Raw genomic sequence first — 25,819 nt, 5'->3', positions numbered from 1 at the left:
ACAGGCGCCCAAGTTAATCCCAGAGATTTCGGCCACCGTAGCTGAAGGTACGGCGAAGTGCCTTGTAGGTTAAAAGGACTACCTAGTTAATGTTTGTATCTACGAATGAAGCGACTCATATAATAATGATCGAACTTCACTTCAAGAAGCTCGTTTGATGTTATATAAGATATTCTATTATCCTATGCTTTTCGTTTTTTCACCTGAAACACATAATATAATTCAGAAATTTATTTATTTTCTACTACATTTCGGTTATGGACCCAGAGCTCAGAAAACCACTGTGCGTTTTTTGTATACAGATCCAGATATGTTACGATAATATTAATTGTATTTTTTGCTTGTGGAGTTGGTGCGTAAATATTTTTAAATAGTAAAAAATGTTTTTACGCATCGTGTCTGTGGGAGAGAGTTGTAATGCCATTCCAGTTCTGGAATTTTGCTGACATCCATCAGACCGTTGAGTGGTGGAACCCACAATGGAAGTTTAAGATGCTCATATATTTTTTACACGAAGACCTTATGGTCCGCAGTTGTGGGGCACGATCAGGAAGACAACATCTTTAGCCAACAGGAAAAATAGAGATCTAACAGGACACAAAAATAATTTCAACATAAGGTTCAGACGGAAATATGCCTGGGAGAAAAATTTAGCATCGGCACTCTCGTAAATGCTATGATAATATGACCCCAGCGCCGTTTACACCGTAATTAGTCGCTTAATTACGACACTTCAGGTTTCTTCCAATCAGATATGGCTATTCTGCCATAAGATATTAGTTGATTAATTGACAATATAGAGATATCTGTTTGAAAGGCGGCAAAATTGGTACGATACGCGACCATAGCAACAATAGATGTGACACGCAAAATAGACACTGTGACAGTGTTAGGGATGCCAGCCTGTTACACCATACCGGATCTAAATCACGTATATTTGATTTTCCAAACAAACCAACTTTTCGGGCTCTTTACAGGTCCCATGGTCACGCGAAAGTCCCTGACTGTGAAAGTCAAAGTCAGACAGTTGTATAAAAAAAAGTCAGCAACAAATATGTTATATGTTTTATAGATTTTAAGATTATCGTGGCTATTTACGATTTATTATCACTAATTTGTTGTAATTATTATACTAAAAAGAACTTCGAATTTTTTTTATGTGCTTTCTTTCTTACGAAGACAGTATAAATGTTCATTTTTCAAAGGAGCACGTGAAAAACTTTGGAATACTATTACTATTATGGTACCATAATCGTATAATTCCAAGAATTTAGATTTTTTTTCGTAGGCACATTAAAAAACGAAATTCTTTTTATAAATTAATAGTAAATAGCCACGATAGTCATAAAATCTATATAGTGTATATTTTTTGCCGACTTTTTATACAACTTTTTCAGGCCGAGACTTGCCCAGTCAGGCCTGACCATGGGATCTGTAAAGGGCCCGAAACGTTGGTTTGTTTGAAAAAACAAATCTACGTGATTTGGATCCGAAACAAAATACTTTCATTAACAACATGTTATAATCGGGAAAACCTAAAAACTCGTCATTGTTCATATTTAAACATTTTTTGCAAACAAAGGAAAATAAATTACCCAAGTTTTCAACCTGTACCACTGCTAATTTGCGAAACAGCATCTTGTTAACGCGAGTTGCGTTATCTCAAGTTCTAATTGATGTATTTTAGACGGACGAGTCATTGGACTGTTTATCTAGTTCATTGCAGTTTTAGAGTTGGCTACTTGAATAATATTAAGTATGTACATTACATACACATCATTACACCATTCTCCCACCGGGTTAGGAAGACGCCATGGACCTCCGCTTGTTACACTCCTGACAAACCTTCGCCTCGTCGACTCCTATCAGTTTCTTCGTACGTGCCCATTCTTGGTACTTTTAACCCGGCCTTCTTAAGGACATTCCATTTTTTATTGAGGTATGTACGCGGAGGTCGACCTCTCCACTCGCCTCCATCCACATTCGCTCTATTTTTTCTTCTACATGAAAAAAATACATTCTTTTCCATCGAAGCATCACAAGCACATGAAGAAGTAGTAATCAATATATTTACTTGTAACAAGAGCTTAATTTATACTAAATTGAGCCCAAAGTCTGATAGTAAAAAACCGGTAAAGCGTTCCAGGACCAGCTCTAGTCTCTAGTATTAAGTAAACAGTTCCAACGAAATACAGAGTTTAATATTAAAAAATAAATAAAAGGGGCTTGTGTTAATGTGTGTATAATAAGACTCACAAGACTTGTTCGTCCCGTCACTCGATATTATAAAAAAATAAACAATAAAATCTATTTACTACGTCATGTATTTTCAACTATCTTCAAAGCAAGTGATTGTGTGAGGTTAGTGGTGTTCGAGCTCGATCTTAATATATATCGCAACGAATTATGGTAATTTTTTAAAATGAAATTCATTTAATTAGACAAAATATTCAACATAAATATCAGTGCACATTTACTATTTGACAGTAACTCTCTACGACCTTGAAATTCCACTGCACCTTTCGGTTACAAACTGTTTATGTATGTAAACAGAATATGTAGTCAACGTGAATTAGTTTACTTAACCCAATTTGTGTATTAAACGCGTCTTCATTAAGATAACACTGTAGATTTTACAGATAGGACCTCTTTGAACGTTCTCTCTATAGCGAACTACAACAATATATTTATTGGGTTCGAAACTATCAATATTTATTTTCTGTGATAATTATAGGAAATGAAACTATTTTTCCGGATTTAAATCGCGTATATTTGTTTTTTCTAACAAACCGACGTTTCGGGCCCTTTACAGGTCCCATGGTCACGGTTGACTGAGGTGGTACAGTCTTCAATCAGTTATGTCTAATATTAATGCAAACCACCCTATTTTTTCACTATAGTTACAATAGTTATTAATTAAATACCTTATTTTTAATTTTACAAAGAAAACATTCCAATTTACGCTACATTAACTTTAACGAATTATTTTATTGAATGAATTTTTATTAAGTTCAATTTTTTATTAATTAATAATAGAAATTAGAATAAACTAAAACATATTAGTTAGTATTGCAGTCTTATGTCTGTTTGAGATTTTTCATCAGAGGAAATACTGGATCCCAAACTGGTGGTACGGAGAAACCATCTTCCCTGATGAAATTAGGATGTTTTTTAATTTCAATGGCCTCTCACAGCATTCTGGGTAGATAACGGACTTCTGTTGTTTCTGGATAGGTAACGGACCTGGGGTTTGTCAAACTTCATTGAATGTGTAGGTTTATCCATGACATGCTCGCAGACTGCAGACTTGTTTACGCGACGGTGTTTGACATCAGCTATATGTTCTTCGACGCGGGTACAAATACTTCGCTTCGTTTGTCCAATATAAGAGGGACCGCACTCACAGTCAAGCTTGTATTGTATAGTTTCATTTCCTATGTGTAACAATCGCGAAAACCTAAGAACTCGATATTCTGTGATAATGATTTGGTAATTATCTATGCTGATTCCAAATTGTCTCTTTAATTTTTGACTAACAGTAAGAAAACTAACTTCAACTTCAACTTTTGTATCTATGGCTCCGTCGTATAAAACTTAAAGGAAAATCTTTGGGAAAACGATTTGATTTGTGCCTTTTTTGACATTGACATTTGACACGTTTTGATATGTCTCTGTTACAAACACATTCTATTCTATTTATTCACTAGGCATAGCTAGCATTTTGTTGTTTCAATTAATTTTATAAATATTAATCGTTAAAAACTAAAAACAAAGATCTGCAAGAGTCACATAGGAAAATTCGTAAGGCCCGCCAGTTCATTCTGTGGATTAGTTACATAGCATCTAGCACGGTGTACTGGAAGACGCTGGTTCGAATCCAGTTGGGTCGAAGGAATTTTTTCTAAGCGTTCGATCTTTGTATTAATAATTATAACAAACTAGTGGAGTAACTTCATAAAATAATTGAATATCGTGGTGATCTAACATCTTGACATTCAATAAACTTAAAAATAACAATTAAGATAATTTTCGGCGTATTGTTATCAAGGTAATTTTCATTTCGAATGCTATTTTAAATTTCAAGCTTCGGAGCTATTCGAGTTTTACGGAAATACACGATTGTGATAATTGTGATGTATTTTGTGACATTATATTTTGTCTCGTTCATCACTTCGCTACTTCAATTAAAAGTAATCTTACTGGTTTAAATTATAAGGTTAATGTTCGGCTAAGTTACGCAGTCGCATTTTATGTTTTAATTATGAGTGTTTTGTTTTTTCATGAAAACGTGCATGGCTGTATCAAAACATCGTTACCGTATTTAAGCAATTAAAAGTCTACTTAATAGTTTGAAAATAAGGTTAATATTTTAAAGATACATTTTACCGGATAATATTCGCCAGTTTCAGTACAAATTCAGATACTAATGCTGTACCAAACTTATATGTTGCCTTGTATAAATTTTGAACATCGTTCATGCGAAATTAAAAAATATATAAAAGGTATATATATTACGTACCTAATTCTTTTCATACTACTGACGTCACACTACACAAACGAAGTCTCTTTTGACAATGCAACCATTTTATTAGGATATCCTCGAACCATACATGGTGAGTCTCATAGTTTGTCCCAAATTCGGTCGCATATTGCAGATTTTTTTTTATTAAATATGTTAGTTCGGGCTACGATAAGTGGCAATGTTCGTATGTGTAGTGACCATTCTATCAATGGTTCCTGCGATTGTCCAACGTGCTTGACCCCATTAGTCACGGCTCTTGATTCAGACGGGTAATCTGATTCTCGGCAGACAAAAAAGTGTCAAAAAAGTTTAATCAATAGTGTCAAGTGATCGTAGTAAAGACATGTAATGTATTTCAATATGACCTCATCTTTAATCAGTGCTCTAACAGTGAACGGTAATTGTCGCCGAGTTGTTTTGTCTTTAACCCATTGTATGTTCATTAATTACGCTTGTTACTCGTAAGCGGACGGACCCTTGCTTGCGACGACTCGAGATTGTTCGTTACATTGCTGATTTTATACGAAGTGCATAAAACGATTGTAATTGATCATTGTATACACGGATCAATGTAATTTGATCTAGAAGCATTGTGAACGAACGCGGCCTGTGGGTAGTCGTGTTTAAAATTCAATAAATTAATATTTTGTGGAAATTGAAAGTGAAATGTTACGTGCGAACAATGTTATTTTATGTGCGGTAATGATTTTGTACACGATGATTGTGTGAAGTTAAGTGCGAGTGCTAAGCGTAAATAAGTCGTGATACGATGACAACTTTCATTATAACCGGGAAGGTAAATAAATATAACACTGTAATCTATTATAAATTATCAACAACTTCTTATCTGTCATTCGTTATCTATTTTGTCCCCTCCCGAATTACCAGGACATAGTTATCTACTGTTCGGTGATTTTCCGAAAAAAATCAAATAATAGAAATATTTTCGAAAAAATTTCTGAAATATTGCAATTTGGGGGCTTATTATGTTCTAGGTTTAGTAATATTTTTAGCATAATATTTAGCATTTCAGCATAATAGTCCTAGGTTTAGTAATATTTTTAGAAATTTTAACAACAAAATCAAAACAACAAAGAATCTATACAATAACTCCATCATTTTCGGACAGTGTCTTCAATTTTCTGGTGTCAACTGTAAAATAAGGGAAAATTGAGAAAAAAATATCATTTTCCTGACGTATATGAATTTTTGGCACTGCAACTGCTATGGAGAGGCGTGTCGCCATACACCAGACACGACTTGTTTGTCCCGTCATTCATTTGACATCATAAATTCGCTGTAAATCTTCCTAAAAATAAATAAATAAATAAAATATAATATATAAAAACAAGAAGTTATTGTAAGGTTAGTAAAAATTATATATTTATTGGAATTGAAAGTATCATTTTTTATCGGGTGGTTTGCATTAATATTAAAAATAACTATTTACCATTTCAGTCTGACGTGACCATGGGACTCATAAAGAACCCGGAACGTTGGTTTGTTTGAAAAACAAATACACGCGATTTAGATCCGACAACAAAAAAGGTTGCATTTCCAATGTCTAAGATAGCGAAAAACTCTATATTATAATTATTAAAATTGAATTATTTATTTGGGCGCACGTAACCCACAACAATGCCTATAAATATAATTCGAATTCAATTAAGTTTCATTGCGTGTTTCAAAAGAGATGAAATTAATTATTTGAAAAATAATAAATAATTATTGAAAACTTTAAAGGGGGTTATATTAATTAAAAATAATAAATTAATAATAAAACATTTTTTTTTATAAAACAATGTTTCAGCACTCTGCTAAAATCACTTGGGTCTTTTCAAGGCGAGAATGAATAGGCATTATTTAGGTGCGCATGCTATATCTTCGACCTCATCGTCACTTTCCATCAGCTGAGATGGAGGTCCAAATCGCATTTATTTTTTAATAAAAAACAATATTTCGCTGTAAATTACAACACGACGTGGTTGAAGTGTCTTTTCTATCAAAACAAACATTATCCCGAAAGCAACACCATTATAATTCTATTATGTACATACATATGTCCTTACATGACGTGCGAAGTGAGGCACATTTGTATGATTCATAATGTTTCAACGTTTAATTTTGTATCGATATCACGCTTCAGACGACGACGACAGGTCAACTTCGGCGACGGTTAATATTGCTATTTAAAGGGAATTTTGTATAAATTGAAAATGTAAATTCGTTTTTATAACTTATTTAAAAGTTTTAAGAAATATTTTAATAGGTTTTGTGTTCAATGAATAATATAAATAGCAAAATAAACAACATGACTTTCGGCCGATTTTCACAAATTTTAAATAAGGTAATTTTTATTTATTAACTACATTTACTTGTTAGTTTACTTTTTTATAACATCTTTATTCGGTTGCACGTTTGTAATAAAATAATTTTTCCCGTATAGTTTTTAGTCGTGAAATATTTTTTTTTTTTAATTTCCGTATTTGCTTTTATTAAATCATGGGAACAAACTGGCACTATGTAACTACAGGGACGGGAGAAATATTTGTATAGCTTACATTTATTTCTCTCGTGAGTTTGGTTGTAATTTCTGGTGTCATTTGTTCCCTTTTTTTGATGAAAATAAGTTCGTATTTAACCTCTGTCTTACCTGAAAGTGACGATGAGGTCGACGATCTAGCATGCACGCCTAAATAATGCCTATTCACTCTCGCAAAAAAGGCCCAAATTATACCGTTCAGAGAATAAGCAGGCATAATTTCACTCTATTGCCATATTTTTATTTATTTATGTTTAAAGTAACATAACGTCAAGTTCACAATACGTAAAGTAGATTCGTTATGTCAGTCTTTTAGTTGCCGCCAAATTAACCGAAAAATATAAGCAACCATCCACAAACTTAATCTTTTTTTTACTTATACGGTCGACCTTGTACCTTTATGGTGTCATTGACACGTCGATTTATTTACTTAGGGTTCTTATGTAGGTTTTAAGTTAGGTATGTACAATAATATATAGATTGTACCCTATTTACAAAAGCGACCGCTATATTTTCATTATATGAAAATAAGTATTTCTTTGTATGTGGACAACCTCGGTGACCCAGGCGGTTTGCAATGTGGGCGCTGGATGAAGGAATCCCTGGTTCGATTCCCGGAAAGGCCGATTTGAAAAAATTAACTTTTCTATATACGATTAAAATTGGTTCTAGTCTAGGAGTTCTGGTAAGTGCCCCAGAATGAATTCCGTTGCTATGGTATTCATATACAGGGTATTACCTAGTTTGAGATCAGGCCATGCCAAGACGCTTACAGGTGACTCGAAATTAGTGAAGGCGAAGCTGCAGAGCCTTGAACACCGCCGTAAAGTTGCCTGTTTTATAGGATATATCACAGAGAGCGTGCAATGGAATTATAAGTTTTTAATTTCGCCTTCCTCTTTCCATCACCGGTGGACTACGCGTGGGCTTGGGTTCCACCCATCTTTGGAATATCCACAATATAGATTGTGGATATTACAAACAATTCGCACGAGGCGTTACGCTTCCACATTTATAAGGTGAACGGCTATGGAGTGAAATTCCCTGCCTGCAGGCTTGTTCCTTGAACGTTAAACTTGAAGGCATTATTTAGGTATGCATGTTCCATCGTCGACCTCATCCTCGTCATCATTGTGAGACGGAGGTCAAATGCGCACTTACATTTTATAAAAAAAGAAAAAAAAGGCAATTGTGTAGTGGTCTGGCACATTAACCACGATGTTTGTCCCGTATGCGTGTCCTTATTATTCACCCGATTGCGATAGTTTTATCGCAATCGGCAATTCGTGATTTGTTGTACCTAAGCCCGCAAAAGTTTCTGTAGAAGGGCAACGTTCTTTTAAGCACTTCACCATAATCAACTATAGTTCGGGCTAAACTCGTCCTATCAGTGAGTTATATTCAAGTACTTGTAAAATACTAACAACCTCGTAGGTTTTTCTTTGTTTTTTCGATTTTTTTTTTGTTTCTTTATTTTTTTTTTTCATAAAATTCCGGGAGCATAATTTTAGTAAATAAATACGGCAGTTTACAAAAATAACAGAAAATTACCAAAAAATAAAGTTGCCGTAGTGTTCGTTCAAGGTATTGATATGATAAACTTTTGTTCCATGACTTTTTTCAAATTGTAATAATATACTAAAAAAAAGTTTGAAATTTTTTATAGTACTACCTGACATTTTTTAAATTTGTATTTGGTAGTAAGATAGGAAGTATGAACATGCAAGCGTCCTACCCAACTACCCCTACACCCGCTCCTGCGTTTTGCATCGGACTGGTATTTACGCCCTTTCTTTTGTTACCGCACAGAGTTATCACCGTTTAGAGCGATCTATATAAATATATTTTTTTTATAATACCAAGTCACGGGACGAACAAGTCGTAGTCTAGTGATAAGCGACACGCCTGTCCATAACAGTTGCAGTGCCACCCAGGGCTTTAAAACGCAAAGATCGGAGGAATACTGCCACTGCGCCCGTCACCCTGAGACATGAGTTGACAAGTCCCATGTGCCTGTAATTTCACCAGCACCCTTTCCCTTCAAAACCGGAACACAGTAATGCTGACATTACTGCTTGGCGGCAGAAATAGGTAAGGTGACAGTACTTCCCTGGACGAACTCTTTCACAAGACCTTATAATGTTAGTAATATACTTTTGCAACTTTGTTAATATTTTACAAGTATCCCTGTATATATAAAGGTAGACAGACATACCGACAATTAGTGTGTTCACTTTTAAATATTTAATAAGTTCGTACGCTTTACACAATTACGACAACAATCAGTGAGGTTCGGCCGATAGCACGTACTATCGACCCGTTCCTTATTTAGTAGTTATATAGACTAGATAGTATTTTACGATAACTTTACAATAAATAGGCCATATTATAAGACTGTAATTTAAAAAAAAAACCAGTATTTCTCTATTTGAGAGTTATGTCGCCACGCCTAAGTCCATATCATAATGTAAATTAAATATGCGACATTTCTTTCTATCACTACAACCTTTAATGGAGTGTCAAATCTTCTCATATACCTCTTCCAATTTCTTTCTACTTGACTTACAAATATTGTCCTAATAGATCTTCTAAACTAACGAGATTCTCTGACCCCTTTCATGAGCCTTATCACACACCCCTACAGCCCTTCCTCTGCCACCTCTTCGTGTCCCCAAAAGCCTTCAGTACAAGTGGTGGATTTAATTCTAAATCTAGTTACTGCTTCGTCATACTCTTATTTTCAGGCTATCTAGACAACAAATATTGTATGTAAGTTAGCAATAGAAATTGTGCTGACGTGGTGCAAACTAACCAACCAGTATACTCACAGCAGATATCTTTTTTACCTTCAGAATTTGTGACGCCGGAACTGCCAGTCTAGTTCCTTACTCTTAGGTATCATAACTAGTGATCGGAATTGAGGGAGTTAATTTAGCTAAACCCAAGAATAACGTGGACATACCCTTCTACAAACCCCAGAACTTATTATATTTGATTATGCATATTGCTATCACCGAGGAAGCGATGGCGTGATGAACTGGATGCCTACAACAAAGTTTGAGTCCAGTTAGCTCAGGATCGGGGTGCGTGGCCTTTGCCCAGCAGTGAGATACATCACGCAAATTGTAATTGTAATGCTCATTATTTATTGTAATTTCAGTACATTGGCGCTAAATTATTATTTCCTATTAAGTATTTGCTACAAATTATTGTCTCAAAAAAAAAACATTATATTGTAGTTGTGTTTCTATAGGTACCCACGTATTTCAATACTTTAACCGTTTAAAAATAAACATGAGACAACTTAAATTTTTAACTGTTTAGAAAATAAACGGTAAAAAAAGAAATTTTATACACATTGATGATGAAATGGGTATGTCCATACTAATAACGTAAATACGTAAAACGTAATGTTCGTTGAAATTATCGACATGATAAACTTTTGTTCCATTTACAAATTGTAATTAATTTATAAAAATAAAGTTTTAAGTTTTTATAGTACTATCTGACATGGGTATATCCATACTAATAAAACGTTCATACTTTAGGTACACTAACTCCATCAATTCTGATGACTGATCATAACAGACTAAATTTGTTAATGCTGATATTACAAAAGTAATACTAAATCGCGGCAGAGCACGCTGCTCTAGCATTGTCTTGTGCACCACAAAGTTTTTTCAAATCATCTGCAGTACAATCGCAATGAAACCTGCATGTCAGTGAAGCTTCACGACCTGATCGTAGACTTGTAAAGTTTCCAATCTGCATCGAGTCAACCACGCCATGGGAAACCATGACTTACTATCGAAATAGTTTTAAAACTATTGCTCTTTGCAAACCACGGAATTCTCATAGTGAGATTTTTTTTCCTTGACGCTTATTTTGAGCCGAAGGAAGAAGGTCAAACCAAGGCTTAGCAATAACCAGGATAAAGTTACTAAAACATAATGTAAGTCACTTTATTTTGTTTATCATTAACACAACTTGTATAACACTTTGTAATGTTGTAATTCCCCTTCGGTTATTTATATATTATTTTACAAACAGACACGTGGGTGTAAATAAATCGAGTCCGTATACTGACTCTTGTAACATTTTATAAAGACTTATAACTTATACATATAATTATAGCTGTATATAAAATGGATGTTTTACGTTGAGATTCCAAGCAACAGTAAACCGTTAAATTTTCATATTTTTTAAGTTTATGTATTATTTTATTGCATGATAGATGGTCATATTAATAAAATAAAATAAAAATACTTTAAATGGTGAGCGCAACTAACCTGTGCAAGCAAGCCCGCACAGGGATCTTATATAGCTCAGGTCCTGAACCCAGATCAGCCAGTGAACAGGGTTAAAGAGTAACAAGGACTAAAATAGAACAGTCAGATAATGGAATTTAAACCAATTTATGATTAGAATATTATTAATTATAAATTTATTTGTATTATTTCTATTGAAGTAACAAAGCCGAGCCTACTTCACATTAAACCAACAGCATATTATTATTGTGTAATAAATAACGTAATTTTTAGTCATTTTTCTCACCATGTTTTTTGGCATTTTCCACTCTCTACATAGAAGCCTGTGCAAAATATGTCAACCCTGTTAGAAACAACGATTACAATTCAAATATTTGGTATAACCAATATCACGTTAATATTTCCAAAACTGCCATTTTTGTTCGCATCGCAATTGCACTTAACTGTCTCCGTGGCCGAACGGCTACCACGGCGACTGCCACGCAGAAGTCCCAGGTTCGATTCCCGGGCCGGGAGAAATATTTGTATGGCCTACATTTATATCTCTCGTGAGTTTGGGTGTAATTTGTGGTTATCTATGTGTGTGTCCATGGCACCCGCGACACAGGGTTTCTCTAGTGCGGGGCTATGTTGATTGTGAGCGATAAAAAAAAACTTTACTCCATCCATCGAAACGCCCTATGATTTCAGGCTTTTCTTGTTCTGGCGGTAATGTTGTTATGTGTACAGGATTCCTGCCATCTCGTTGGCGGGTCCAAGTTCTACAAGATGGATGGACCCTCCGCCAATGGTTCCACACCTTCTCCGACAGAAAAACACGACCATATGAAGCCTATTGAAAGCGACGACGAAGGTAAGTTTGTTTTTATGACACCAAAGGACCACGACGTACGCAAATCGCCAGTGTGATAAGGCTCCACGGCCTTATGCAGATAGATCTGTTTGCAATAAAGCCGAACCTTCACCGCTATTTTTCCACTACTTACAAACATCAATGGACAAAACTTACATTAAATTTTGAAACGACTATGTTTTGTAACTTTTTACGTCTAAACTGTTAGTTACGTCCATTTGTAATACATATAGTGGAGGATAGTCATACCTTCAGTACTAAAAGTAAACAATTTTTATTTGGTGGTGCCCTTTTAGAATTTCGCCAGTATCCAGTGTTCCGCTAAGTAAATTTTATCGGTTCCAGTATTAAAAGACATGCACTGACCAATTTACATTCGTATTTATTAAATTAATTGTACAACGGTCAAAGATAGTTTAATTTAAAATATATTACAGTATATATGTAAAATCCTCTGGAACCCTGTGAATATAAAAACGGATTTCAAAAGTTTCATGTCAAATTCATTGAAATGTTTCTTTTTCACTTTTGCGAGTGAAATAAAAAAAAAACATATCTTTTTACGAAACTAGTCATACTCGTTACGAGAAGTTTGTCAAAAAATTATACATTAACTATTTGCCGTAGTACGTACATTGAAAAGAAAACGTTACTTTAAATTTTAATTCGAGTCTATGCCGCCTGCTGTAAGTCCAAAGTGTCAACTTTGATGCGCTCATGACTGTACATTCAATTGTACCATCAAATGTGTTTTACGATATCGAACAGTACACCATATCAACAACTTTCCTTTACAGTGTCAGACGTGGACCAAGAATGCACTGTGTTCAGCGGCGTGAGTTACCTGGGGGCACAGAACATCGCCGACCCCAAGTCGGAGAGCGACATCCAACGCATCATGAAGGAACTTAGCTCTATGCCGGAAAATAGAGATGGCATTGCTGTATCTATATCAATACCCGTATGCTCTCAGGGATTGGTTGTGTAAGTTTTAATAGCCTAACCTCCGGTTAAAAAACCGACCTCAAAAGTCATTCATCCTCTAGTTTACCACCCTTAGAGTTAGAGGTGGAATATTTTCTTCAAATTTAAATGCGACCACTTCTGAGGTGTCCTCTTTCCTACAAGAAAAAAATCATCAATATCGATTCATAAATGGAGGAGTTATTGCGTAACATACATAAAAAAAGAATATACAGACGAATTGAGAAACTCCTCCTTTTTTTGAAGTCGGCTAAAAAATTTGGTTGTTTTCTTTATTTACCTACTTAATGTCGCGCACACTGCTCTGTTTTGGAACCTTTTACAAGGTACATTGGTCCGTGCTTATACTTTAACTATAAGGTTAAGTTTAAGAGGCTAACTTAAAAAAAGAATTAGATTCTAAAGCTAACAAAAGCTTAAAATGTGTACAGGGTGTAATCATTAAGTGTGCCCAGCCGATTATTCCATAAATATAAGAGATATCAAAAAGCTTTAAACGGAGCTCAGCTTTAAGCTTTTAATAAGTAAATCGACATCAATAACTTTTTAAAAATAAAACTGGAAATATACAAAATTTTAACATTAATCGCTCCTATACATTTAATATGACATTCCTTATGACATTCCTAGAGAGGCTTTAGTTTTCCTATTGTAAGAGGTAATAACAAGGTAACAATAAGGTAACAGATAACAAAACAGAATGAAATTTTGCACATTTTCCGACATTTTATACTATTTCTACAAAGAACGAATTAACTGGTTCAGTAACTTGTTTGGATTGGCTCATTTGTTTGAGCAGAAAAAATACCGGCTAACGCTTGACACATTTACAGCGTTAGTCAAGAAATGTAAAGATAATTATCCTTAAATAAATTTTAATCCTTAAAAATAAGCTATGTACAAATAAGATAAAATGCAGCACATCTTACATTTCGTCGGCTTGCATTATCTTAAATATAAATTTGAAATTTTTAGTATATACTACAACATTGTTATATTATTAAACATGATCCAAAAAATATTTGATACTGTTTTCCAAAATCTATTTTTTTATTTTTTTGTATCGTTTACACTTTTAAATTATTTAGTATGAATTGAATACCTTTGTGGTAACAATTTTTTTTGAATTACGCAGTCTAAGGATAACTGCCTCTGTAGCCCAACGGTTACCACGCTGGACTGCCACGCAGAGGTCCTGGTTTCGATTCCCAGGCCGAGAGAAATATATGTATGGCCTACATTTGTTTCTCTCGTGAGTGGTGTGGAGTGAGGGTGTAATTTGTATTTATGTGTGTGTCCACGGCACCCGCGATACAGGGTTTCCCTAGTGCGAGGCTGTGAGTGTGTTGCGTTATTATTATTATTAATAATTTTCTCTTCTTTCAAGGGCCTCCTAAGGTCCAGATTCCCTGGGTCCCCCAGAGCTGCTAATTTTTTTTGAAACTGCTGTTCATTGTAATTCCATAGAGACTCCGAGATCATATTGCAATTTTAATAAAATTTGTTATTCTAATTCTAATGTCAGTTGTATTTGTTGTTGTGTCAGTAGAAAGGCAGTGTTAGCATTTAATCGTTATTGATTGAATGATGCAATTCATTCAATCAATAACGATTGCCTTACTAAAGCTATCATGGAAGTAACTAAATTAACGCACACACTATACACATAGAAATTTATTTGTACGACGAATGAGCGGTATACGGGAAAACTTGTTAAGTTTATGTTATATTGAAATATTTTGGTTTTTTTAAATGCTTTAAATGTAATAAATAAATAAAAAAGTTATTATCGTAATATACATTTATATGTATGTTACGATAACGGCATTTGTGAACCGATTTTGATAATTCTTTTGTTGGAAAGAGGGTATCTCAGATGTGGTCCCATTTAAATTTTAAGAAAATATTCCACCTCTAAGGGTGGCAAACGAAGGGATGACTTTTGAGGTCGGTGTTTTTGGTACTCTGTGCTGTTTTTTTATGTCAAATAATTAGTAGACTACGCCATCGACTCGCCATTGAAGAGCAGGATACTAAAAAAATGCTATATAGCACTTGCGTAGTAGCTCGATGGATAGCCACGGACAAGCTACTACTCTTACGAGTCTATACTACCTCGAATATCTTTGGTTAATCCGCATGACAGTGAAAGTGTTGAAACAATCACTTTGGAAACAATATACAGTAAAATTGAGGATAAGCCTACTATATGGTGTGAAAACACGATTCCTAAAAATTTTCACGATAGAAAAAAAACACAAACATACCTCGAAATTTTACAAGAAAACCTCTGTATACAATAGGTACTTTACCATATACCTTTTTTTTTTGTATATCAACTGAACTAAATAGAACACGTATACTATATGATATACACTTTTCAAATGGCTTTAATTTCGTTTGTAAAAAAATAAATTCTGAAATAAAGCCAGTGTCCCTGCCACTCGACCCAAGCAAAATGAACCGTATTAGTACGGGAAAAGTATCGACTCTTAACTTTTAGCAAAATATGAAGTTTATTGGCTGTCACGATCTTAAACTACCATGATATTAATATTTTTTTAATTACTACATTAGTTTGTTATATGTAATGGTTCGAATCCAGCCAGATCTAATGAATTTTTCTCTGTGTTTGATCATTGTATTAATAATTTTCGACACTCTAACGACACACAACTAAGATGATTTAAAATTAGCAGCCTGAGGCCTTGACTTGGCTCCTCCATCCTCTTAAGCTGACCGTTGTGTTGTCCACAGCCTGTATCAAGCAGACACAAACAGCGTAATGACTCGCTATGCAGTCAACCGTATATCGTTCTACGCGCGCGGCACAGCTGGCTCACCCGTCGCCTCCTGCTTCGCATTCACCTGGTCCCATGGGGAAACCAAGGAATCGGCTGTTTACCGCTGCCATGTATTCAGATGCCACATTGGGGAGGCTGTCAACCAAGTATCAAGTAAGTTTTGTCATAGATAACTAAACTGTGAGAATCACTATCATGACATCATAATTTAACAATGTAACTATCATGCACCCAGATTGATTTACACACTTTACTGTCTTTAACTGATCTGAACTCTTCAACAATAAACTTAACCTTTTATATCCGTGATTTTTTTTTTCAAAGCACTGCACTACAACCCATACAGGTGGTAATTTTTCAATCCTGTATATCACAATATCATTACTCACTATTAAAACATATTTTTTATTAGTTTAATATAAGCAGCGAAACCGCAAAAAGAACAATTGCAATGAGAGTATTGTCATAATCGAGATACCAATTCGCAATGCTAGTATAAAAAAATCAGTAGGCAAGTACAGCATTTAACAAAAGTTATTTCATTATTTCACAACAATTCTGTGATGAACACCTTAATTAATTTTTCTTTTAATTATGTTTTTAATTTGTAAGTACATCTCAAATAAAAATGTGACAACCCCTTAGAGGATGGAAAAAAATAGAAGAAAGGAGCTGCCCTAACGACGGAATGAACGTGCATACCTAACAAAAATTGAACGAACAAATGGCGGATTTCTTTAGTGTCGTACCATAATCTATCGATAAGTCATTATCGACATGCAAAGTCATTATCGACATGTAAACATTTAATTAAAGTAGATCAATATTCCATTTGGGAATATTTTAGGTTATATGGGAATATCCGGGAATGACACATGAATTTTTTAATTTATTGTTTTGCGTTTACAAATACTCAAATATTACGAAAGGTGAATTTGCACAAAATTAATATTTGTCATTTGAGAGTATATATAAAAAAGAGAAAACTTTGAAATATAAATCCTATACCTTTCCAACTCAAGATTCATATTTTCATAGAGAATTTTTTAAACAGATTCCAAATAGTGTAAGCTTTTTTGTATTTTATGCATTGGTATAGAATTAATATCAGTGACTGATTTAAGTAAATCTTTAATACTTCCATTTAATTTTGGAAATAAATGAAAGTAGTAATATTATCAGAAATAATATAATTATCATACGTTTATTTGCTTAATACATGGTATAACAGGAGATGTAACAAGAGACAGTGTTAGTATAAACATGTTTCGCATATTTTAAATAGCATGCAAATGTCTGATTATACAATGTCAATTGACTACTATTGGCCGAGCGCCTTTGATTTGTGCAGAAAAATCGACACTTCTCCGAAGTGAGACAAGTAGTCACGAGGGACTGCGAGTTGTGACAAACTACGTCAAACGAGCTCTATACACGTTAGCGCTCACCTTCACTCGGTCAGCAAGGCGAGTGACACCGAACGATGGCAAGGCAAGGCAAGGCAAATAGGCTGTCTATACGTTGGTATTGGCCTTCACCCGGCGACGTTAGACCAACATGGTCTTTGTATTGCTAGCTTTATAAAATAAGAATTTTTAGTAGTTAGAGTTGTCAGTGGGAAAAAATCGGAAACGAGTGTATAATTTTGTTTTCAGGAACTGAGAACGCCTAGTAAATGAGTCTTGTTTAATCTAAATTAAATATAAAATTATTTACCAATAAACCTAATGATGGAATTGCATTATCATGTAATCTAGTTACATTCAAAGTTATGTTAAAATATGACTCTTCAAAATGAAGCGAATAAATGAAGAGATGGTCTTTGATTCAATGTTTATATTCGGCACTATTATACGGCGGTATGATTTCCAACCATTCTTTTTTCTTTTTTGATTTGTAAGTAAACTTGAAATAGTAAAAATTATAATAATAAAATAATAAAAACCTCGTAGTGAATTATTTAATAACAGAATATCGATAATATGTACGCTTCCAAGAACAACACTATCTCAAAATAATCGTTAACAACAATCATCAAAATATACAAACAGGCAATCTGAAGAAACCAAAGCAAAATGTGGCAAGATTTATAAATAAACTACTTAAATATGTCTAATTACATGAGATATTTGGGCTTTTGTGTGATTTATAGACAGATTAATAACACGTGCCTGAACAATGTTACATTCGGTCGATCTTCGCTTTTTCAAATGCCACATCCCGTAATGCTGCAGCGACGAATTTTTATTAATACTTCGTTGTTCTCACTGACAATATGTTTGTCCATTTTATTACAATACATGCGAATAATTCAATAAAACACTTGGAAAACATTTGTTTTGACAGTTGATGTACTTCCCTTTGACAACCGTATCATGTACCTCATGTACTGCGAAATGGACATGGTTGGCATTTAAGATGACGTTACGTATTTTCGATTCCCGTGTTTGACACAGACCAATGTAATGCTATCTCTTTTGGCTTAAGACGGCACGCAAAAGTTAAACAAAGATAACAATAAAATAAAATAAATAAAAAAATAAATAAAAATAAATAGATAAAAAAGAGATAACATGTTTATGTTTTCAACGTCGAAATGCATCATATACATATAACAGCTGATTTATATATGTCAACATAACATGTCCTTTAGTTTCCATAGTCTAAGGACAACCCTACTCTCCGAGCGAAATGTAGCCATTGATGCGCCCAATAGAGTTGCCCTACTTATCTTGTTATACTATGCCAATAGTTTACATTACTAGTACTCAACGTTGAATTATAATTTAAGTGTCCATAAATTGATACTCGTCTTCAACAATCAACTGTGTAACGTTCCATTTATTATAATTTGCTCCATTTCAACACATTATTGGACACTGAATGATTTGCCCAAATCAAATGATTCAGTTTAGCTTTACCGTTTGGTGCATTGAGACGTACTTTTGTTTCGTTTTTTGCCGTCTAGAGTGACACATTAAAACATACAGTGTAATCTTTGTGTTGATTGCACTAAGTAAATGAAGTTATTTGTTCATTTAAGTAAATGTTTTTTTAGACTTCGAAAGTCTTCAGAAATGTATACAACATTGTAAATTAGTGACTGTAAGAATCGCGGACACACCCACATGTCATCGTCTATATTAACAAAAATCATTATTTACATAATATTCAATTATTTATTGCATCACATAAAGGTAGTTCTTAAAATAGTATAAAATACAGACATGTAACCCTGCAGGGCACCGCAATTTATATTTGACTCATCCTTGTCCTGGATGTCGGTAAAGATATTTAACAATCTCCCGCCAATCATTAAGAACGAAAAAAGTATTCACTCTTTGTTAATAAATTTAAATGTATTTATTTATTTATTAATTATGTTACATTGTGCAAACATATTTATCATTACAGATATAAATCCAAATCGATAATTTCAAATCACATCATTATTAAAATTAATTAATTAATTATTTACTAAATACATTTCATTCAAGTAATAAAACATTTAAACCTTTCAATTTCTTATACCTATTTCTTACATATAGTGTCAAGGGCTACTTCTGCGTATCTCGACATCGAAAAACAAAAAATATCCGTTTCTTTAGAAATTTTATTTAAAAGACGTAAAGGAGTAGTGAGCGGCGCATACTCCAGCGCTTTGGTCCTGCACGGCGGCAGCGCTAAAGTCTGCTGTCGCACGACGCGGCGTAGGCGCGTATTTGGCACGTGGAGGCCGATTGCTTCCAGTATTTGCGGATTGCACAGTAAGCCGCGATAAATTTTAAATACATAAATGACGAGAGCCAAGTTCCTTCGTGTTTCGAGCGTGTAATATCCAACCATTCCTCGGATAAATTGTGTCGGGTACGTATTTGGGAACGTAGGATACATTTTATAAGACCTAAAGTTTAAATTGGAAAAAACATGTTCAAAAGCTAAAATCTAAATTGTCCAAATTTGTATATGCTTTAAGAGAATTAAAAAAAACTACAGACTTTAAAACTGCTTTAACTACCTATTATGCCTTCGCTTACGCTTGGTTAAACTATGCTATAATTCTATGGGGCAATAGCACGGATACGCCTAGCCTCTTCACTTTACAAAAGAAATTAATTAGAATCCTCACAAATATTGCCCAAACAGATAGCTGTAAACCTCATTTTATCAAACATGAAATCCTGACCCTCCCATGTATCTATATACTAGAAGTTTGTAAATTTGTACGAAACCATCAAGACTTATATAAAAACCGTAAAGCCATCCCCATTAAATATACATTACGAAATATAAACAAATTAGTACTACCATATTCAAGATTAAATATGCATTTATCTAGTCCATACACCATGTCAATAAAAATATATAACAATCTTCCGGAAATTATAAAAAATGAACAAAATTTTCTCATAAAGAAAAGTTATTATAATGTAAAAGAGTTTTTAGAAGATAAATTTGGTATCTGAATTTAGTAACTAGTCGATAATAAATATAATAATATAAAGCGGTTGGCGTTGGTATATATCAAATTATTATTATTATTATTAGTAAATAAATAAATAAATAATAATATATTAGTAAGTGTAACAATTATGAGACTAGTCCTCTCTTCTACTATTTGCTGTGCCCTGTTCAGGGTCCATAATTTGATCTCAATATATGTAAAACATCTGTAATGTACATTATGGAATGCAAATAAATAAATAAATAAATAAAGTATGCAAGCCTTAAAAATTTATTTTGGGTTTTTTCAACCATTAAGCTATAAGCCATTAAGATTCCATATTACAGAGCTACTTTCTAATTGACATCTAACTAGCGCTTTATATAGAATTTTTTGTGTCTCTACACTAATAAAAAACTTAGTCTGTTTTTGTACAAATCTTAAACTGCGATACACTTTTTTACAGAGTTTAGTTATATGCTCACGAAATGTCAAGTCCTTCGAAAAATACAGTCCTAAGTCACGCACTGAATCTATCCTATTTCGGGCCGTTCCATCAATCGTATACTCGTATATGCATGGATTATGTGCACGTGTATACAAGACATAAGGTTACATTTAGATGTGTTGAATAGTAATTTGTTCTTTTGGCTCCATTCGGTCACACTGTCTATGTCTTCCTGTAAACGTTTCCAGTCCTCGGCGTCATTAATTTCTATATATAATTTAAGGTCATCTGCAAACAATAAGCAGCCCGAATTTTTCACTACCTTTGGCAAGTCGTTGACCATAAGAATACACTCTAGTGGACCCAAATTACTGCCTTGACTTACTCCTGACGTCGTCAAGAACGCTTCGGGTGTGTGCCCCTCATAGTTTACGTATTGTTTCCGATCTCTTAGGTAGCTAGAAAAAATGTAAGCTACGCCGTAGTGAATCCAGCGGACGCTAACTTTGTCAGCAATATGTCGTTTTTGACCGTGTCGAACGCTTTACGAAAATCAAAGTACGCTACATCTACCTGACCACCCACACGTCTGTCTAAGGCTGAGCTTGCATAGTGCATGAAACAAATGATTCGAATGTGTACCCCGCCCTGGCCGGAACCCATGTTGCGCGTTTGACAAGTATGGATCAATTTGTGGGAAGATCTTATTGTAGAGTGTGGACTCGAACACTTTGGCGAAGGTGGATAGTACTGCTACTGGTCTATAGTCCGATACATCTGTGCTGGTCCCACTTTTCGGTACTGGAGTAACACGTGTAATTTTCCACTGCTCCGGGTATACATTGGCGTACAGACAGATATTAAATATGTGGCTAAAACTGATGCACAGTCCCTCACTATGTATGGTGGTATTCCGTCTGGCCCTACCGATTTTTTGGGTTTAAGATATCTAAGCGCACTTCGAACGTCTTGTAAGGAGCGACCAGCTACATGAACGCGTTCGGCAGTTACCTCACTACCAGCCGCTGCGGCTGTGATCTCCGCTTCAAGTAAGGGAGTTTCAGCATTGTAAATCGAATGGAAATATTTCGTAAAAGCCTGAGCACTCTGTGAGTTGTCTAGTACCAGGCCGTTTCTTGTGACCCGGAGCTTACCTCGACTTGAGCGTTTATTTTTTATGTAGGACCAAAAGGATTTAGGGTCTTTAAAAATTTCATTTTCAATCCGAGTTTTATAATTTTCGTATGCAATTTCTACCTTTTACTTTACTAGTGCTCTGTGGTGTAAAAACAATTTGTAATCAGAAGCCTCGCTTGCCTTGTACAATTTATGATATTTGGCATTCTGTTTTATACCCTGAATAATTTCAGCGGTATACCACTCCGCGTTCTTATTTAGAAATTATACTATATTTGATAGTGAACAATTCAAGTTACTAATTTAAGCCTCAGCCTGCCTCTGCTCTTATTGTTATCCCTAACACGGGTTTCATATGTGCAACATTATTTTAATTTTTAGACCTTATGTACTTACCATATGAAGACAATAAATATATTGGGTATTGAGTATTAAACTAAAGTGTATATAAAAATATATTAAATGCAATATGACATTATTGATAAATTAGTATAAAATAGTATTAAAATAAAAATAATATGATGCATTCTTCTACGACTATTATAACAGCTTTTATATATAATAATTATCATCTTATTTTTTAATAATATATATTACATCTTGTCCATCGTAAGTCGTATATCATATTTTATGAAATTTTAAACGCAACTATGTAAATAAGTTTTATCCATGAACGTCATAACTTACGTTCATTAAAACTAATGGAGACGATATAAATATGGGACAATAAAGAACCTGTTTTTTTTTTCTTGTAAATTATTTTTATACATGCTTGTTCTCGTTAATTTTAAATTCGTGAATTTGCGATTGTAAATACATTTTTGCAATGTGGGTTATCGATAACGCTTAGCTGCATAATCTTTTCAATTAGCCTCTAAAGTGTTACGAATGAAGATACAACAATTTTAAGCTTTAATCAGTATTATAACACTGGCTGTATATAAATAAAGTTAGCGTCAAACTTGAGATCTGGTTATCAATATTTTTATTCTGTGACTTTTGTGATACCACGTGACGGGGTGAACAACTTGTGTGCCGAGTGGTAAGCGACACGCCTACCCATTACAGTATCGTGTCATAATTGTAAGTTATCATAATTATAACTTTTGATCCTCAAAAATTTGTGGAATCACATCTTTTTGCCAAGTTTTATCGAAATCAGTTAACGGAAGGTGGGTGAAATTCAATAAACAGATTCATCTCCAATTTTCCGCCCTTCGAGGTGGAATATTTTCTTAAAATTTGAATGGGCCCACTGCCACTGAAGTAACCCTTTCCAACAAAAAAAAAAGAGTCGTCAAAAGCAGTTCACAAAATGTCGGAGTAATCGCGTAACATACACAAAAAATACAGTCGAATAACCGAAGTGAGAACCTCAATCTTTTTTTGAAGTCGGTTACAAATACAGAATGTTTTTTTGGTCAAATTTGATCGGTCCGATTCCCGGATGAGGCAAGAAACTATTTAAAAGTTTATGAATGCAGTATTACTTACTTTTCAAAATAAAATAATGTATCCTTGAAGCAAATTATCCAATCTACAATATATAAAATATACATCCCAAAGTGTCCCATAGCCGTGAGACGCCCCGTGTGTGATGTAGTCTTCTAAGTGCACTAATTATCCCAAATATTACTGTTTAAATATTAACCATAACTAAACATAAACTACCTTTAACACTGATTATTAGTTGACTCATTCATATTTTCCGCCACTGACATAGTTCTCGTATACCGATAACAATACCATTGTATGTCCCTATTCTGATAGGCGGCGCTCTAATCGTCTGCCCTTGATGAATTATTTCTTGATGAACAAGTTAATTACATTATTCCGTGAATTACTCGTAACATTATTGTAAGTTTCACTATACAATACTCAAGGTTTAACTTACTCAGAAGGTTCATTAAGAAAATTTTATCCACGTTTTTATATCTTAATATAGGAAAAAAGGAATTGTAATAATAATGATAAAATTTTAATTATCTTTAAATTTCTTTGTGTTATATTATTTTAGGCTACTTTTGCAACGCACAAGTAAAATTTTAAAAAGTCAGTACACATTAGCTATCGTCTAACTGGAATACGTCCGCGTTTTTATCTTGATTGAGTTGTTTTTGTTTTTACAAACACTGTGGATTTGACAACGTGTGCACGTTCGTACTAGATAATGGCCATTTAACATAAAAATAGCTTGTAAAATTATAATATATTTTTTGGTTTTTCTTTATTCTGTATTTAGTGTCAAATGAAACACCGTGTACTATAAATGAGTACGTGTCGTAAGGATTCCACATACACTCATCAAAATTTTGAGGTAATAGAAATAAGATTAACATAAGTCTATTTATTATCCGACTATATAGAGTGAAATAGAAAAATGTGCATGCCATATTTCATACTAAATTTTATTTCTTTGTGAAATTGATTTCGTTTTTGAATAAGTACGTTAAAGCGTACTGATTCAAAAACGAAACGAAACAAAACATTTTTTAATTAAAAAAAGAAATTTGTCGCGCCTTTTTGTTACATTCTGTAGAAATACTCTATTGACCGCACAAGGTCAATCTATGATTTGTTTATGAACTCTCATAATAATTTGCAATATCCCTTTTCAAATAATATGGATTCTATAACACTATATACGAACTCAAATATAGGTAGGAAATATACTTATTTACTTAGTCAAAAATTAATAAGTCATGCTTATCTCGGTGAGTTATATACGCCCACCATGTAACACCGGCTGATAAGCGAAAAACTAACATTGTCCATGGAGAGATTTAGGTGACTTTTGATATGACATTAAAATTCGGCGCTTTTGTATACTGCTTCGACACCATTGTATCCTGACCCATCTGCGGCACTACTTGCTGAACGCGTGCCACCTCACTTCTTAGTGGCTGGACTGAGAACGAGGAATTTAAGAATGGGTTTTATGTACGATTTCGTAAAGTATATTTAACAATGAAAGACATGGTCAACTACTGGCACGCTATAAGCGACCACACTTCGCACTAGCCGCCTGTTGTTAGTGTTAGGATTCATAAAGTTTTGTTTTGAATCGAGACGCTACGAAATCAAGGCGGTGCGATATATGAGTAAAGATCATTAATTATTCAATACAAAATTAAGCAGCCGATTATTTATTTCGTTGTATTGAGTCTACTCACGGGGGAGACGTGAATTGCAGAAATACTGTAAGCGTGTGATTCTTTCACACGGTTCAACTGTGACAGTGCACTTAAATCTCATGAAACCGTTTAGTACATCATCTCTTAAAAAAGGAGTTTATTATCTTTTTTGTAGGAGTTTTCGACGCCGCTACTAATTTAGATACAACAATACCAATGTATATCAAAAGTCGTGGTGGCCTAATAGTTTCACTTACCGCCTCTCAAACAGAGGCCGTGGATTCGAATCCAGTCGCGCACCTAAGAGTTTCTCCGAATTTAATACCTCCGAAATTTAATTTGAAGATTTTGAATTATTAATTCGAAATTTAGATTGAATTTACCATTTTTCGGTGAAATGAAACTTCGTGATGAAACCTGCACGTTGAAGGAGATTCACAACTTTCGGAAGTGAAGTTCTCAACGAACAAAACAATGGGCCAGTGTGGTGGACTATGACCTAACACCTCGCCTGAAATGAGAGCCGTGCCCAGCAGTGGGACGTATAGTGGATTGATGATAATGATGATATCATCATGATGAATTTTATCTACATATTGTACATATTATTATCTATATTCGTAGTCGACAGTCGTATCTTTCAGGTAAATACAGTCGTCGTTAAATGTGTGACTGTCATTGTA

At 34.1% G+C, this 25,819-nt stretch overlaps 1 protein-coding gene across 1 annotated transcript in view; it reads left to right on the top strand.

Moving 5' to 3' along the window:
• Window positions 1-25,819, top strand: part of LOC113233215 (rab GTPase-activating protein 1-like) — an 80,811-nt gene that overhangs the window by 10,363 nt on the left and 44,629 nt on the right. The window contains exons 4-6 of the mRNA XM_026468254.1: window positions 12,062-12,185; window positions 12,983-13,169; window positions 15,927-16,126. Coding sequence (XP_026324039.1) covers window positions 12,062-12,185; window positions 12,983-13,169; window positions 15,927-16,126 — 511 coding nt within the window. The remainder of the gene's footprint in view (window positions 1-12,061; window positions 12,186-12,982; window positions 13,170-15,926; window positions 16,127-25,819) is intronic.

This window comes from Hyposmocoma kahamanoa, unplaced genomic scaffold, assembly GCF_003589595.1.
Source record: "Hyposmocoma kahamanoa isolate Upper Pololo Valley unplaced genomic scaffold, ASM358959v1 78, whole genome shotgun sequence".
Classification (NCBI taxonomy): Eukaryota; Metazoa; Arthropoda; class Insecta; order Lepidoptera; family Cosmopterigidae; genus Hyposmocoma; species Hyposmocoma kahamanoa.
The sequence above is the reverse complement of the archived record's forward strand: the minus strand, read 5'-3'. Positions and strand labels throughout refer to the sequence as shown.